General features: G+C 51.2%; 8 protein-coding genes across 8 annotated transcripts; 5 read left to right on the forward strand and 3 right to left on the reverse strand.

The window, feature by feature from the left end:
* Window positions 1-72: 72 nt before the first annotated feature.
* On the forward strand, window positions 73-531 carry M438DRAFT_337214 (uncharacterized protein; the record flags this gene model as incomplete). The annotated part of the gene is made up of 1 exon (XM_029903968.1): window positions 73-531. One exon carries the CDS (start codon window positions 73-75, stop codon window positions 529-531), a length of 459 nt encoding a protein of 152 aa, XP_029758355.1.
* Window positions 532-1,039: 508 nt separating this feature from the next.
* Window positions 1,040-1,729, reverse strand: M438DRAFT_277904 (hsp70-like protein; the record flags this gene model as incomplete). The annotated part of the gene is made up of 2 exons (XM_029900959.1): window positions 1,040-1,282; window positions 1,346-1,729. 2 exons carry the CDS (start codon window positions 1,727-1,729, stop codon window positions 1,040-1,042), a joined length of 627 nt encoding a protein of 208 aa, XP_029758356.1.
* Window positions 1,730-2,527: 798 nt separating this feature from the next.
* Window positions 2,528-2,853, reverse strand: M438DRAFT_56960 (uncharacterized protein). Its single transcript, XM_029910191.1, has one exon. The coding sequence runs from the start codon at window positions 2,729-2,731 to the stop codon at window positions 2,561-2,563; it is 171 nt and encodes a 56-aa protein (XP_029758357.1). The 5' UTR covers window positions 2,732-2,853; the 3' UTR covers window positions 2,528-2,560.
* Window positions 2,854-4,568: 1,715 nt separating this feature from the next.
* On the forward strand, window positions 4,569-6,563 carry M438DRAFT_347440 (Actin, gamma). Its single transcript, XM_029905906.1, has 7 exons — window positions 4,569-4,787; window positions 4,923-4,953; window positions 5,112-5,167; window positions 5,228-5,258; window positions 5,312-6,083; window positions 6,137-6,368; window positions 6,426-6,563. Exons 1-6 carry the CDS (start codon window positions 4,781-4,783, stop codon window positions 6,365-6,367), a joined length of 1,128 nt encoding a protein of 375 aa, XP_029758358.1. The 5' UTR covers window positions 4,569-4,780; the 3' UTR covers window position 6,368; window positions 6,426-6,563.
* A 312-nt stretch (window positions 6,564-6,875) lies between these two features.
* M438DRAFT_347443 (uncharacterized protein) lies at window positions 6,876-7,523 on the forward strand. The gene has a single exon (XM_029905907.1). The coding sequence runs from the start codon at window positions 7,004-7,006 to the stop codon at window positions 7,379-7,381; it is 378 nt and encodes a 125-aa protein (XP_029758359.1). The 5' UTR covers window positions 6,876-7,003; the 3' UTR covers window positions 7,382-7,523.
* Window positions 7,524-7,880: 357 nt separating this feature from the next.
* M438DRAFT_278403 (NAD(P)-binding protein) lies at window positions 7,881-8,963 on the forward strand (the record flags this gene model as incomplete). Its single annotated transcript, XM_029901003.1, has 1 exon — window positions 7,881-8,963. The coding sequence occupies one exon, from the start codon at window positions 7,881-7,883 to the stop codon at window positions 8,961-8,963; it is 1,083 nt and encodes a 360-aa protein (XP_029758360.1).
* Window positions 8,964-10,078: 1,115 nt separating this feature from the next.
* On the forward strand, window positions 10,079-11,981 carry M438DRAFT_278143 (uncharacterized protein; the record flags this gene model as incomplete). Its single annotated transcript, XM_029900983.1, has 2 exons — window positions 10,079-11,154; window positions 11,216-11,981. 2 exons carry the CDS (start codon window positions 10,079-10,081, stop codon window positions 11,979-11,981), a joined length of 1,842 nt encoding a protein of 613 aa, XP_029758361.1.
* A 589-nt stretch (window positions 11,982-12,570) lies between these two features.
* Window positions 12,571-14,216, reverse strand: M438DRAFT_57369 (uncharacterized protein). Its single transcript, XM_029910193.1, has one exon. It carries the CDS (start codon window positions 14,056-14,058, stop codon window positions 12,655-12,657), a length of 1,404 nt encoding a protein of 467 aa, XP_029758362.1. The 5' UTR covers window positions 14,059-14,216; the 3' UTR covers window positions 12,571-12,654.
* Window positions 14,217-14,239: the final 23 nt, after the last annotated feature.

Consider the following 14,239-nt stretch of genomic DNA (forward strand, 5'->3'; position numbering starts at 1 on the left):
AGCTGCATCACATTCAAGTCTTCATCTCTCTGTACAATTATCATGCAGACACAATCACAGCCCACAGCCACCATGGCACCACCGGCAAACCTCACCTTCTCGACTTTCCCCGCACCGAGCAAAACCGTCAGCAACACCATCGCCGGCGTGCCAACCCAAGTAACCGCCCTGAACTTCTCAGACAAGCTCGTCCTCACAATTTCACAATCCGGCCGCTTGAACCACTGGCTTCATGTTCCTCTGTCCGGCGGCCGCCCTCTCGATAATGGATTCCTGAACCCATCCTCCGAGACAGACGTCGATGCTTCTCTGCTTCCGTTTGCGCACTTGACTGCCACAACAGTATTGGGAGGCACAAGAGGAGAGTTTGAGGTACTGGGACAGACTTTGGCGACGACACTCGCGACTGCGCTGTTGATGAGGAACCCGGAAGAGCAGAGGATGGTTGTGCTGGGTCTGGGTTTGGAGAAGGCTGATCAGGGAAGAGAAGCTTTCGATGAGTTGATTGGCTTGTGCTTAGAGTGTCTTTGAAGGAACCAAAGTGCTTGGAGAGAACTACACCGATGGTGCTTTATCGCTGTATGATCTACTTGACTTCCGAAAGACGCTGCAAGAGATGCTGAGAAGGACCTCTCTGGGACACACTGTCGCAGACTAGCACCAGCAGCTGCGCACAAGAGCTTGCGTCGAACAACAGAGTGGAACCATACGATGAGCAAAGAAATAGGGCCGAAAGGACAGTACAGCACAACCAGATTGTACTTTCGTTTCCAGCCCCACGGTCTGCATTCACAGTTGCAAGGAACAGAGCATGATGCCACGAAGGAAACGACGTGAGGAAGAAGGGAAGGGAGTGCAAAGCAAAAGATCGTGCATTCAATGACAGCCTCTATGGCTGATTCTACTCGTATACCCATTATCAAGACCTTGGTCGAGTCTCGCATCAATCTGGCCTTCCCAGAAACGCCTTGTCATGCCTTGTGTCATGCGTGTTGTATGTCTTGTGTATCCATGACCCAACTGATATCATCTCATCCGTCTAAGCCATCTTTGCACTTCTCTCCCTCAATCCGTTGACGACAATGTCCACGCTTGCCATGTCCTCTGCGTCGAACTTGCCATCGCCGACAATCTCCTCGGGCAGGTACTTGACAGCCTCGTCCAGCGCAGGCTGGTAGTTTCTGACTTCGGAGCTGATGACACGGATAGCCTTCTTACGCACACCGGCGTCGGGATCTGAGCAAAGTTTTGCGACCTTGGGGATTGCGCCGACTGCTAGTGCCTGTTTTTATCTTGATCAGTATAATGTCCAAAAGAGCAAAGAGAGAGCAGGGTTTGTACTCACACGTTCCTGACACTTGATGTTGTTCTGCACAGCAGTCCCCAAACACCAACAAGCCATCTCCCTATCCTGCGTGTCCTCCGACTCCAACTTCTCCACCAACGGCGTCCACAACTTCAGCGCCTCCATGTTGTTCGCATTGTCCAAGTTCTCCACCAATTGCTCAAAGTTGTCCCAAGCGATGCCTTTGTTTTCGTGGTCGACGCTGGGGTCGTGGATGGCTTGCATGGAGGAAATCATGCGGTCGGCATCAGAGGGGCCGCCCATTAGTTGTGCGAGCAGTTCCGGGTTCAGTTGTGTGCGTGGTTGAGTGGGCTCGGCGGTTTCTGAGACGGCGCTGTTCTCGATGGACCATTTGAGGAGCGTGTTGAGTCCTGGGTCGTTCATTGTGGTGGTGTTTCTGAAGGTGTGGTCTGTGGTGTATATGTGTGTCTTTCGGCGACGATGTTCAATTGATGTAGAGTTGAAGTTCGAGTGTGTATATCTTCGAGTCGTGCGACAAGGTATTGGTTTGTGATTGATGCACAAAATGTTTCTGTTGTTTTTGGCGGGCAGGGAATTAATTTTGTGGTGACGCAGCAGTTTTGCTCAAGAGGCCGAGGCGCGCCACGAAGGTGGTGGGTGCTTCGAGATGCTTCGATGCCCTTTTTGCTTTTTGTTCTTCTTTTTTTTGTCACTCATGATCAGGGTCACCCCCTTTTCTTGGACAGATAATCCTGTTGGTCCTCACAGTCGCCTATATGTATATCAGTATGACTTGTAGCGTTAAGGTATAATGACTCTTATCACTCTAGCGACTGAACCGTTGGTCCATCTAGCTTGATCCATGAGCAGCGCCAGGTTTTGAAGTGGAACAATACTTGGAAAATTCACAAGATGTCAACTAGATAGGCAGGCATGGTCAAGAGTCCTTTCGTGTGCATCTTCAAAAGCATCCACCTCAAGAGACAGATTGTCTTCATTTGTGTTTGTAAACCTGCTATCAACGACTATACCACTTTCCGACATAGCTCCAAGTTGTATGTAGCTGCGAAATATACGTCTACATTCCCGGACAGTACACGCACTTGAACCGTGATCAGTAGAAGTCTTGATTATCGGAGGCTGGTCGCATGAAGTAGAGACCGTTGATGGCTTTGAGAGGAAGAGAGGTTTGCGAGTAACAAGTAAGGGACCAGAAAGTCGAGGCCTTTCACACAATAACTTACCATTCGAAACTCAAGCTCGGAACCATTGGACAAGTTGGAAGGGATTCGAGCAAAACGCGATTACGATCTCAAATGGCAGGACTGCGCTGGGAAGGGCAGAAAGAAATACCTTGCATGAAAAATATAGGAAGTAACCACTTGATATAATGAGGTGGACCAAAAGAAAAAGAATAAGCACCATGGGCAGGAATCGAACCCGCGACCTCCTCGGATCTAGACTGACACGGCGTTGAGTAACAACGAATGACTGCGCACGTGTTAAGACCTCGGGTGTGATACCACTACACCACCACGGCTATTTGCTTGTTGGAAAGGAACTGAATCTTTTCAATTATAAAGGTTGCTCAAGGCGCATGGGTTTGGATGGAGATGATGAGTAAGAGTGGAGCTTGGATGAGTGAGTTGTTTGTTAGCTGCAAGTCACGAGCTTCTCCGGCAGGTGCCAGGCAGAAGTTTCGTTTTTGTCGAGCGATGTACGCAGTCCAAAGTGTCTGCGTCTAGGAAGAGAACTCTCAAGGACTACAACATGAACATGAGGCGTAGTTGAATAAGTGTTGGCAAACAGCAATTTCAAACCACACAGCCAACGCCCGAGACGATTTGCAATGAGATCCAGTCCAGGCAGGTTGGTGTTTGTCGAGCAACGAGGCAAGAAGACAATTTTCATGAGTTTTGGAACGTCCTTCTGTCTTTCAAGCCCGCGCGTTAGGACGACCTGACATATCGCAGCGTATAGGGACTATGGCGAGGCGATAAGCTTTTGCATCCAAGTCACGGGCGGTGCTCTTGGTTGTGATCGTCTGCTCTCCAGTCACGATCGAAATGCCGATATATTTCTTGCTGGACTCAGAATGGTCCTGGTCCTGGTCCGTAGTCGACAATGTCCTGATCGCTATGTGTATCTTGGTCACAGCCTTTGTAGCTCGGTCGTCCGTTGAATGCTGCTCTGTGGTAGTGAACATGTTGCCGAGATCTGACGATGCACGCAACACACTGGACGGATGCTGTACCGACCAAGGGCCTACACTTGGCCACCACGCGCTGGGCTACTGTGAGGTGACATATCTGTCTTCTCGATTCCCCATTAAGTTCGCGTTGGCCGTCGTCAAATCCAATAGATAAGAAGTGGCACGTCTACGTCTTTGGCGCAACCTACCTTGATGATGTTCGGCCGGATTCTCCATGATTATTCAACAGAACATCGTCTTTGGACATCACACGCTCAGATTGATGGCTGGGATTTCGTTGGTTGTCTAGCCATGGTATTGCTGGAAACCGTTTGGGCGGATCGCAACTCCAGCCCGTGATCATCGGCGCTTGAACGTTGCCGGCACCGGCAAGAGGCTCCGCGAAGCTCTTTATCGTAGTGGGGAAGCGATTTGTTTTCTTTTTTCTGCATGTCCAGAAAGTCACGATCAATGACAAGGAGGCGTTTGATAGAGTCCAAGCCAAATCAGAGAGTCGAAATGGGAGCATTTCCCATATTGAAGCAGGCCGCGAGATTGTGCTAGATGGAATACGGAGCGTCGTATCGAAAGGGGCCCTGGGAAAGTGGCAGACTGGCAGAACCCCACTCCGCGTTCAACAATCCTTCAAGCGCCGAGATGGTCCCAAAGGGCTGGCAGAGCGATTGCTGATGGGGACACCGTTCGACAATCGAGGCTGGGACTGTGGTCATTCATCTGGCTCGACGCGTTCAGACACGAAGGAAGTTGAGGATTGAAGAAAGAGACTCGGGAGAGGGCACAACGTCTGCCCGCCATGCAGCATCGCTCGCGCTTGGCATGATGGCTGTGGATGATGTATTCGAGAGCTTACTCAGAGTCTCGGTCCTGTGCCACGCGTCCTGCACAACACAGTCAAGGCAGCCGTATTTGGCAAGAGGTATATAGGCAGGAGCGAGAGCAGAGGCAGGATTGCAAGTAGACAATCATTTGCGGAAACAACAGGACGACTCGTCAAGCACACGCAACGGGGCTCTGGCTGTTGATAACCGGAGGCTTAGACATTGACAATTCTGACCAATCGGGAAAGGCTGGCTAGCATCCTGCACAGGCCAAGGAATTGGACCTCACACACCGCCCGGTTGGACGACAAGTGTTCCAACTTTCCCCCTTCATCACCTCCATTAACCCCACCGCGCGTGTCCCATCTCCAGCAGCTCAAATTTACGCTGCAGCTCGCTCTCAATCCTCTTTTCTAACTCACATCCACTAACAACACCGCCGCAATGGAAGGTGAGTCTTGCTGTCCTGCTGCACAAGTGCTGCTGTCGGCGCACCCCCTCACTTCCCAACACCTCCCGCTGCCCATCGCCACCCTCGCCGTCTTGCCTCTATCGAGCATCCGCTGACCACTTTGCGTGTCTACAGAGGAGGTCGCAGCTCTCGTCATCGACAATGGGTAAGAATCGTCGCCGTCCGTGCCTTCCGCCGTCGCCAGCTGGAGGACCACGTCATGCGCGTACACTCCGCCGTCGACGCGATCCTACATCTGCCTTCAGCTCAATGGCGCGAACACCGCAAGCTCCAGGACAGCCACAGCTAACACATTGGCCACAGTTCGGGTATGTGCAAGGCCGGTTTCGCCGGTGACGACGCACCCAGAGCCGTCTTCCGTAAGTCCCCCATTAGAGCTTCCAAAACTCGTCCCTTTTACACCATCTAACGCGCTGCAGCCTCAATTGTCGGAAGACCTCGCCACCATGGGTACGGTGCCCTGTTTCAAGCTATTTCTCGAACTCGAATTGACAATGACGCAGTATCATGATTGGTATGGGCCAGAAGGATTCATACGTTGGTGATGAGGCACAGTCCAAGCGTGGTATCCTCACCCTGAGATACCCCATTGAGCACGGTGTCGTTACCAACTGGGACGACATGGAGAAGATCTGGCACCACACCTTCTACAACGAGCTCCGTGTTGCCCCCGAGGAGCACCCCGTCCTGCTCACCGAGGCCCCCATCAACCCCAAGTCCAACCGTGAGAAGATGACCCAGATCGTCTTCGAGACCTTCAACGCCCCCGCCTTCTACGTCTCCATCCAGGCCGTCCTGTCGCTGTACGCTTCCGGTCGTACCACCGGTATCGTCCTCGACTCGGGTGACGGTGTCACTCACGTTGTCCCCATCTACGAAGGTTTCGCCCTTCCCCACGCCATCTCGCGTGTCGACATGGCCGGTCGTGACTTGACCGACTACCTCATGAAGATCCTTGCTGAGCGTGGTTACACTTTCTCCACCACCGCCGAGCGCGAAATCGTTCGTGACATCAAGGAGAAGCTCTGCTACGTCGCTCTCGACTTCGAGCAGGAGATCCAGACCGCCAGCCAGAGCTCTTCCCTTGAGAAGTCCTACGAGCTTCCCGACGGTCAGGTCATCACCATCGGTAACGAGCGTTTCCGTGCCCCCGAGGCTCTCTTCCAGCCTTCCGTTCTCGGTCTCGAATCTGGTGGTATCCACGTCACCACCTTCAACTCCATCATGAAGTGCGACGTCGACGTCAGAAAGGATCTGTACGGCAACATCGTCATGGTAAGTTTTGTATGACTTCAGCGAAACAGAGGCAAAAGCTAACAAAGGCCTAGTCTGGTGGCACCACCATGTACCCCGGTATCTCCGACCGTATGCAGAAGGAAATCACTGCTCTTGCTCCCTCATCCATGAAGGTCAAGATCATTGCTCCCCCAGAGCGCAAGTACTCCGTCTGGATCGGTGGTTCCATTCTCGCCTCCCTCTCCACCTTCCAGCAGATGTGGATCTCAAAGCAAGAGTACGACGAGAGCGGTCCCTCGATCGTCCACCGCAAGTGCTTCTAAGGTGTGTAAAAGATGGAATACAACAGTACTCAAGTCAACCACTGACTTTGGTCGACAGCGCACTCTTCAACTTCTTCGGCGCGCTTGGGTCGACGTGTATCGGCGCTTGTGCTTCCGTCTTCGGACGGTTACGTTTGTAGCACAGTGAAACGAAAACAGCAACCAGCAAAGGGTTTTGGGCATGATATGTGTCAAGAAAGCAGAACTAGCAGGGCATTTGCATGCAGATTGTAGTTTAGAAGTAGCTCATGTTTCTGCCCTTATTTCTTTTTTTGTTCATTTCTGCTCTCCACCTTCCTCTTGGTTCATACACTGGTGATCATCTGAGCTTTTGTCATTTGAAGTAATCTTGATGTCCTTACGGCAGACAAAATGCAACAATTCGAAAGAACGAAACACATTGTTTGCACGAATTGAAGTTGTTGACTGTGACATGGCATATGCAAGATTCCTGCATGACGTCGGCGTGTAACACTTGAATGCATCTACCAGATGAAACACATTCATTCCTCTGTCCTATTCCATCCACCACGAAACACGATGCGATTCTCACAGTTGATACTCTGTACATTTTTCTTAGCCAACTCAGCGGCTAGCCGACAGCATGCAGCTCATCACTCTCTTCTCTTCAACCAAATGCCTATTCAAAGCTCAGAAGTACAAGATTCAAGCTCAAACGACCTTCCACTTTCGACGAGGGAGCATTGGATGAGAATAGCGAGTTCGGCAAACCATGCAATCTCACCTTGTCCATTTGCACCCTTTGGCACAGCTATCGTCAACCATACATTGTCTTTGTCAGATCCTACTCATCTTGGAGAACTGATATGTATGGGTGTGAATGACAATGGTCACTCTGGCAACCCTACCTTGCATGGAGAGATGGTGAGGATTGGGAATTGTACTTCCATTCTCACTGATCCTGAAGGGTTGTACAAGCTCTCTGCATCTGAGACAAAAGAAGCGTGGAGGAGCTTCTCTCTTTATACTACCGCTGAGGTGGGTATCCCGTAGTTGTGTCTAATGGAGCCTCTACTGATACGAGAACAGCCGTGCCCAATGTGTGCTGGTGCAATCGCCTGGGCGGGAATGAAAGAGGTTGTGTACGGAACAAGCATCGAAAAGTTGATTGACTTGGGATGGTCTCAGATTGAGATTGGCAGTCAAGAAGTGTTCGAAAGGGCTGGAAGACTGGGCAGGAAGACAGAGGTGATTGGAGATGTGCTTGGACACGAGATGGACAAATGGTTTGAGTGGCAGTTCATGAGAGGAGAGTGTCCTGAGGGTTGTGAGAGAAGAGAGGAAAAATGTCTGCCAAAAGGGCATAGTTGATTACGAAGATAAGAGTGTCTTGGTCAATCCAAGACGAGTGGTTGTGGTCCAGACGTAGAAGATGTTCGTGGAAGAGCGCCAAGGCCATGGTCGAGAATCGGGCACCCTGGCCCTTCCAAGCTTCAAGACCTGTCGACCTTCCATCTTCAAGCCAACTCTCACGAGAGATATCAATGGAGCGATGACCACAAGTGTAGCGGTCGATCCTAAACCGCCACGACAGCCAAAGTTCCCGACGCACAACTCTCCGCGAGTGTGGTTTCTGACCAGCGCCAATTCCCCTGTCGGCATCTCGTTAGCGCGCCATCTCTTGGACCATGGAGACTACATCGTAGCCGGCGTACCTCCGCTAGAGTTCGAGAAGAATGGCGAACAGTCGCAACATTTCCGCGAGTTCCTGGAAGAAGTCAAAGAGCAGGAGACGTGGTCGGGACGATTGAGGGTTGTCGGCGTGGATGTGCGCATCATGGGCCAGTGCCAGAGCGCTATCGCAGAGGCCGTACACAGCTTTGGGCGCATCGACATCCTGTTCTGCTGTACCTCGGAGACTCTGGTCGGCACCGTCGAGGAGCTGTCGCAGACGACGCGCACCCACTCGCTGATTCGCGACCAGTTCGAAACAAACTTCTTTGGCCCTGTCAATGTCATCAAGTCTATCCTGCCCACCTTTCGCACAAAGAGAAACGGCCACATCGTTATGCTGTCCAACCTGTCAGGTCACATGGGCACGCCAGGCATGTCGGTCTACTGCGCCAGTCAATGGGCCATCGAAGGCTATTGCGACAGCTTGGCTTACGAAGTCGCGCCTTTCAACATCAAGATGACCATCATACAACCCAATATGGAAATCGCTGTCCTGACCAACCGCATCACCGCTGCTCCTCCCATGTCCGCCTATGCCGCCGACCACAACCCTGCTCCACTGTTCCGCGACATCCTAGCCGGCATGCTCGACCGCCTCGAAGGCTCCGATGAACCAACAACTGGTGATCAGCTTCAGTCTGACACCATCAATACCATCTACGCTCCTTTGACGAAAGGTATGAAAGAGTCACTGGTCGCCGAAACTGTTCATGCTGTTGCTGCGATCGGAGGCCATGACAACCCGCCTGCCAGACACATTGTTGGTCTTGAGGGCACTGCTACAGTCAAGGAGAAGCTCAAGACTGTGAGCGAAGAGCTCGAGGATTTTGTTGCGAGCAGCGCTGCCGTCGACATTGTCAAGAATGAAGACCCAAATCTTCAGCACAACTTTCACACTTGAGTCGTGCCTCTGCTCCAGCAACGAATGTCGCTGCGAATCGAGCGTCAAAAAGGCATTATCCTCCAGAGAGGCGCTTCAAGTAAGAGTGCGATGGTTGCGTTCGTACAGCCAGAATTCGCTAGAAATGGTCGTGATACACTGGCAGCAGTGACCTGGAGTCTCATGATCGATCAGGAGCTGTCTACAATCAAGTCGCGTGCATTATAGAGGACTGTGCGCTACATTGAAAGTAGGCGCTCAACGCCCTGCGTCGAAGCCACAAGTGTCGGGTTTAGTGACTGCATATGGTAGAAGACCCATGGGGTAGTCCACATCTCGCGTCCTCGCCCTAGCCAAGGGACCTTGTAAGGCTATAAAAGGGCACGACCATTTTGGCGACTCGGAAAGTATCCACTGAGGGCGACTTTCCTTTGGCAATCCTCACTGGACGCGGTTCTGTTACCCAAAATCATTGTGCGTCTATACAGCTACAAGCGCAACAGCTACGGCGCGGAAGGAGTTGTTCACAAACAGACCCTATGTGACGAGTTGATGACTGCTCAACCATGGCCTCATGCTCCCGGACCGATCGGAGTAGCGAGGCATTACTCATCGAAACTCATAGTTTGCGGCTTGCTGAGAGGCACGATTGTTTCGCAGCTCAACGACCATCTACATGGAGGCATCGCTTTGACAGTTTGACAGCCAATACGGCACGGGCTCATCGAAATACTAGACGGATGTCGTGCCGACAGTCCCTTCTCCGGTTGGGGATGCCTGGTTGGGGCCATCTGCCTGGGGGGGATCCCGATCAGCGGCAAGGCCGCAGGTAGATTCGGCCTGACTCGGCGGCTTGGCCATCTTTTTGCAAACCGCTTCCCCGCATTTCAACTGCATGTCATCCTTCGAAGCCCTGGTCCAAGGGCTCGCATGTTTCGTTTCACCATTCCTACTTGAACATCCGGGTGCTACTGCACTTGGAGCTTGTTATTTACCGCAGATCCCTCATGCTCAGATCTTGTTTTTGGCGTCCAGTCCGATCAAAATCTCGTGCAAAATAGCACTTACTGCTTACCGACACATCCGACCCACGGAACACCGTTTCACTACGCCATCTCCCGCAGTCGATCATGTGTATGGCTACACCAGCTGAAAATGACTCGGGAGAATCTGCCTCTGGAAGCACTCAGAAATCACTCAAGCGAGCCTGCGATTGCTGCAGAAAACGCAAAGTACGATGCGATGGAGAGAGCCCTTGTGGACCCTGCCGGAAGGCCACCATTCGATGCGCCTACCTCCAAGCGCCAAAGAAGAAGGGGCCGAAAGGTCTCAGAAGTGCCAGAGTGCTGCATGCGCTGAGAAAGATCGATCAATCTGCAACCCTCACGCCCCATGGCCCTTTGAGTCCGGCTGCACTGCATGATGGCTTCAACCAATGGTATGGGAGCTCCTCGTCGTCGCCAATCAATATGCCTACGAGCAGTTCCATCGATGGACAAATGTCGACAAGCACACCTGCCGAACCACTCACGACAGGGTACGGTTATTACGGGCCCCCAGAACCTCAAAGTCTGGCGATAGCGCCTCAGACAGAGCCCAGAGTGCTCCCGATCAACCCAAATATGAGCCATCTCTGGCCAACACCACCTCCTCGTCCACAACACTACTATGCAACTCCTGCAGAACCACAACCTGCCGTTCCACGGATACCCAACCAGCGGTTCTTGCCATACGTTCAGCTTTTCTTCGAGCATCTCTACTTCATCATGCCTGTAGTTGACGAGCAAACATACCTGGACCCTTACCTGTATAGCTCAGGGAACTACATGGCGCCAGAAACATACGCCTTCCTCTGCGCTTTGTGCGCGGCGACAGTCGTGCAGCTGGACGCGGCAACACCTGTGCCTGAGATGGAACCCCTACCTGGAAAGCCTGCATCAGCATCTGAGATGTTCATTGAAGAATGCCTGAAGGTTAGACGAGAGTTTGACTACATCGGCAATCCCACCACTGTCACGGTCATGACTAGCTTCTTCGTCTTTGCCTACTATGGTAACAAGGAGAATAGCGAGAAGGCATGGCACTACTTACAAGAGTCAATCTCATTCGCGGAAAACCTGGATATGGATGACGAAGTTTCCATGCTAAAGCTCGACCCTGTCGAAGCACAATGGAGGCGGCGGTTGTATTGGTTACTCTTCATCACAGAAAGGTAAGTTTCTGTGCTTCTTTTCGCACACGGTCAATTTAGGTCGCTAACACTCAACTCACAGAGCATACTCGATACAACGCCGTAAGAATTGTCGATTACATCCTACCATCCAACTACCCCTAGCCTTCGACCATGAAGATCCCCGCCTCCTTCACGGCTTCGTCAACCTTGCCCACCTCTTCTCCGCCATCGACGACAACTTTGTCAGCATATGGAAGGGCAGCGCGCGCCGGAAAGCTCTGTGCTCAGAACCTTGGCTAGCCGAAACCCAACGATCGCTCGATACTGTCGCCCACTCGCTTTCCGACATAACAGAAACCGCTCGGATAGATATCAGTGTGTCGAGGGAGTGGCTACACGTCTTGGCCTGGCAGATGGGTGTGAGCAACGGATTGGTCTGCGACAAAGGGACAGCTGGTACTGGAAGACTGGATTACCCCATCGAACTCGCACGACGCACAGTCAACATCACCGAACGAGCGAATCCTCTGGCTCTAGACTCACATGGCATCGGCATGGAACAAAAGCTCTCAGATATCGCTGGCTGCCTCGCCGACGTATTACATGTATCCTCTGGCGACACGTCGGACACGATACTCGCCGGCCGCCAATATCTGCACTTGATGCTCAACAAACTTTCGATGATGAGGGGAAAAGAATCAAGGTATCTCAGACCTCTGGTTGCAAAAGCAGGAGACATTTTGGATAGTGGTGTACCTCGCAGTATGACATTACCCGCACCGGGTTTCCAAGGCAAGATGGAGGAACAGGAAAGTAATGGACGGATCGATGAAGGATTACAATGGGCGGCCGCGGCGCCACGATGAGATTGAACGGCCATCAAGCATAGCATGGACATATCAAATGACGAACAGCATAGAACTCCATATACATTGACGACCCAAATTAGACAAATCTTCAAGCCATACGCACTCCTTGTTCCTCCGCCTGTATCTGTGTGATCATGATAGCATGCTCAAAGCCGTTCTGTATAGGAGAGATAACGGTATAGGAGCCGATGATGTAGGAGACGATGCCTAGTAATAGCGGTGAGACCATTGAGCGATATAGGAAAGACGTAGGCGTGGTTGAAACTGGTTGTTGATTGTTTGGTTACCCCGCTGAATATGCTGTCACAATGCACGAAGTTTTTCAAGAGCGATGCGTGTCCAAGGAGAGAGCAAAACCCCTAATCATATTCAGAAGCTCTCAGTGGAGGTTGATGGGTTTTCGGAAAACATCTTGCATTGCGACAGTATTTTATCTTTCTATTTTCTGATGCTAAATAAGTCACGCTTACGGAAGATATCCTCAAGTTCATCGAGTAGCTTACCTATTGTGGATGTCAACATCATACCTGAGGACGGACATGCAAATGATCATTAGACTTTTGTATATACAGTACACTTACTGTCACTCGCGCTTAAAGATGGCTGTAGTTAATGGGGAATACATATTCGGTAGAAGATAGACAAGTGCAGACAACAATGTCAACTCAGATCATTGTAATTTTAGCCCATCTATGGGTTCCTGTCTCCAGTGGTGATACACCCAGGACTCGAGAGGTTTCCATTCCATTTGCTCTTTGGTGAATGTCGTCCTGATATTCTTGTTTCTGAAGCAACGTAGGGGAAAGCAAGAAATGTGAAAAATCTGCCTGAGCGTAGACAAAGCGATTCTCCACGTCGTTGGCTGCTTCGTGAGAACTCCCTTGCCACATGTAATGGCATCGTGCTGTCTCCGATCATCCTCTCGTAAATCCAGAGCTATTCTTTGTTTCATAGCAACCCGTTCGGCCAAGAGGTTCAAACAAGATGGAAGTCCGCTCGCGCTAGCCGACGGAAAAAATCTCAGGCGTTCATATGGATCTTCTTTGGCGCTTGTGCTATTCTGTAAGGCCATGGCCATTCTCTGAGGAGTGTATAGCGTCTTTGAGTGAGAAGCAGCCAGCAGCCATACCTCATCGTAGGTGTCAAAGGTGCTCTGGACGTTTACGCTCAGCATAGTCCACGTATCCAGACTTAGCTCCAAGTTGTGTTCGTATCGAGCACTCTCACTGGAACTGGCTGGATATAACATGGTGCGTGGATGAATGTTGAATGCAAACCTTGTGAAACAAATGTGACAGCATTGCAGATAACCTTGACTAAGTCTGCACCGCTGCTTCATGAACTCGACGTAAATGGCATCGCTCATATCCACGGGGCACTGGCAGACTTTGAAGGAACGGCTTGCCAGACTTCCTATGGAGTGGATGCCAAGAGACTGGATATCATCCTCAATGACCATCAGTCTTTGGCACACGTGCAAGATCAGGCGACCTCCAACAACTAAAAACTTGATCTCGAGCTTCCTCATCCACGTAGCACGGTCCGAGTATTTATGGAGTTCCCATTTCGAGTCGATATGTATCCCAGAGGTGGGAGTATGAGATTTCGAGCTTTCATGATAGTTTCGGACGAATTGTTGTATGTGTTCGGAAGATAAGTGTACGTCCCAGTCATCATAATGCAGCCACATCCCGGCTGAGGGATGTCTTGAGCATGGTGTCCAAGATGGACAACTCTCGCGATTCATCGTCACGGGAACCTCGCGCTGGGGGTGCAGCTTCTGACATAAGTCACAGAGCGATAGTCTCGGTAGGTCCTTCTGCAAAAGCTTGAGGAGAAGTAAAATTTCATGATTTTTGACGTCTGGTCTCAGAATGGCTAGAGATTTGATCGGAAGGCGACTTGGGTCCTCTTCTGGACGTGAGAGGCCGCGAGCCCAAACCCTGTGAATTACCGCATTGGTGTAAAAGCCTTGACAGGTCAGGGAAAGACTCGCGACACTGTGCGCCGGAAGGTGGTCGCTTATCTCGAGGATTAGCTCCAGTGGAAGTTCGCCGAGGATGTTCTGCTCCATTATGGTTGTGACTGTTCAAGGTATGTTGGCGGTTCGCAAGTGTTGTGTTTGGTGGTTTGGAATTGTGGGTGATTTTGGTATTGCTTCAGGGTTTTCTCAAAAACAAGACACGCGATGAGTTTCTGGTTGCGAGATAAGAAGATAGAGATAAAGACAGGTTTGGCGCTTTGAAAGTCGTAAA

This window comes from Aureobasidium pullulans, assembly GCF_000721785.1.
Source record: "Aureobasidium pullulans EXF-150 unplaced genomic scaffold scaffold_15, whole genome shotgun sequence".
NCBI classification, from domain to species: domain Eukaryota; kingdom Fungi; phylum Ascomycota; class Dothideomycetes; order Dothideales; family Saccotheciaceae; genus Aureobasidium; species Aureobasidium pullulans.

Excerpts from the sequence above, each read along its gene's own strand:
- M438DRAFT_347443 (XM_029905907.1), top strand. The coding sequence starts at position 7,004 with ATGCCTATTCAAAGCTCAGAAGTACAAGATTCAAGCTCAAACGACCTT.
- M438DRAFT_57369 (XM_029910193.1), bottom strand. The coding sequence starts at position 14,058 with ATGGAGCAGAACATCCTCGGCGAACTTCCACTGGAGCTAATCCTCGAG.
- M438DRAFT_347440 (XM_029905906.1), top strand. Across the intron at positions 4,954-5,111 it reads GCTCTCGTCATCGACAATGG|TTCGGGTATGTGCAAGGCCG; the intron begins GTAAGAATCGTC and ends CATTGGCCACAG. Across the intron at positions 5,259-5,311 it reads GGAAGACCTCGCCACCATGG|TATCATGATTGGTATGGGCC; the intron begins GTACGGTGCCCT and ends ACAATGACGCAG.
- M438DRAFT_56960 (XM_029910191.1), bottom strand. The coding sequence starts at position 2,731 with ATGGTGCTTATTCTTTTTCTTTTGGTCCACCTCATTATATCAAGTGGT.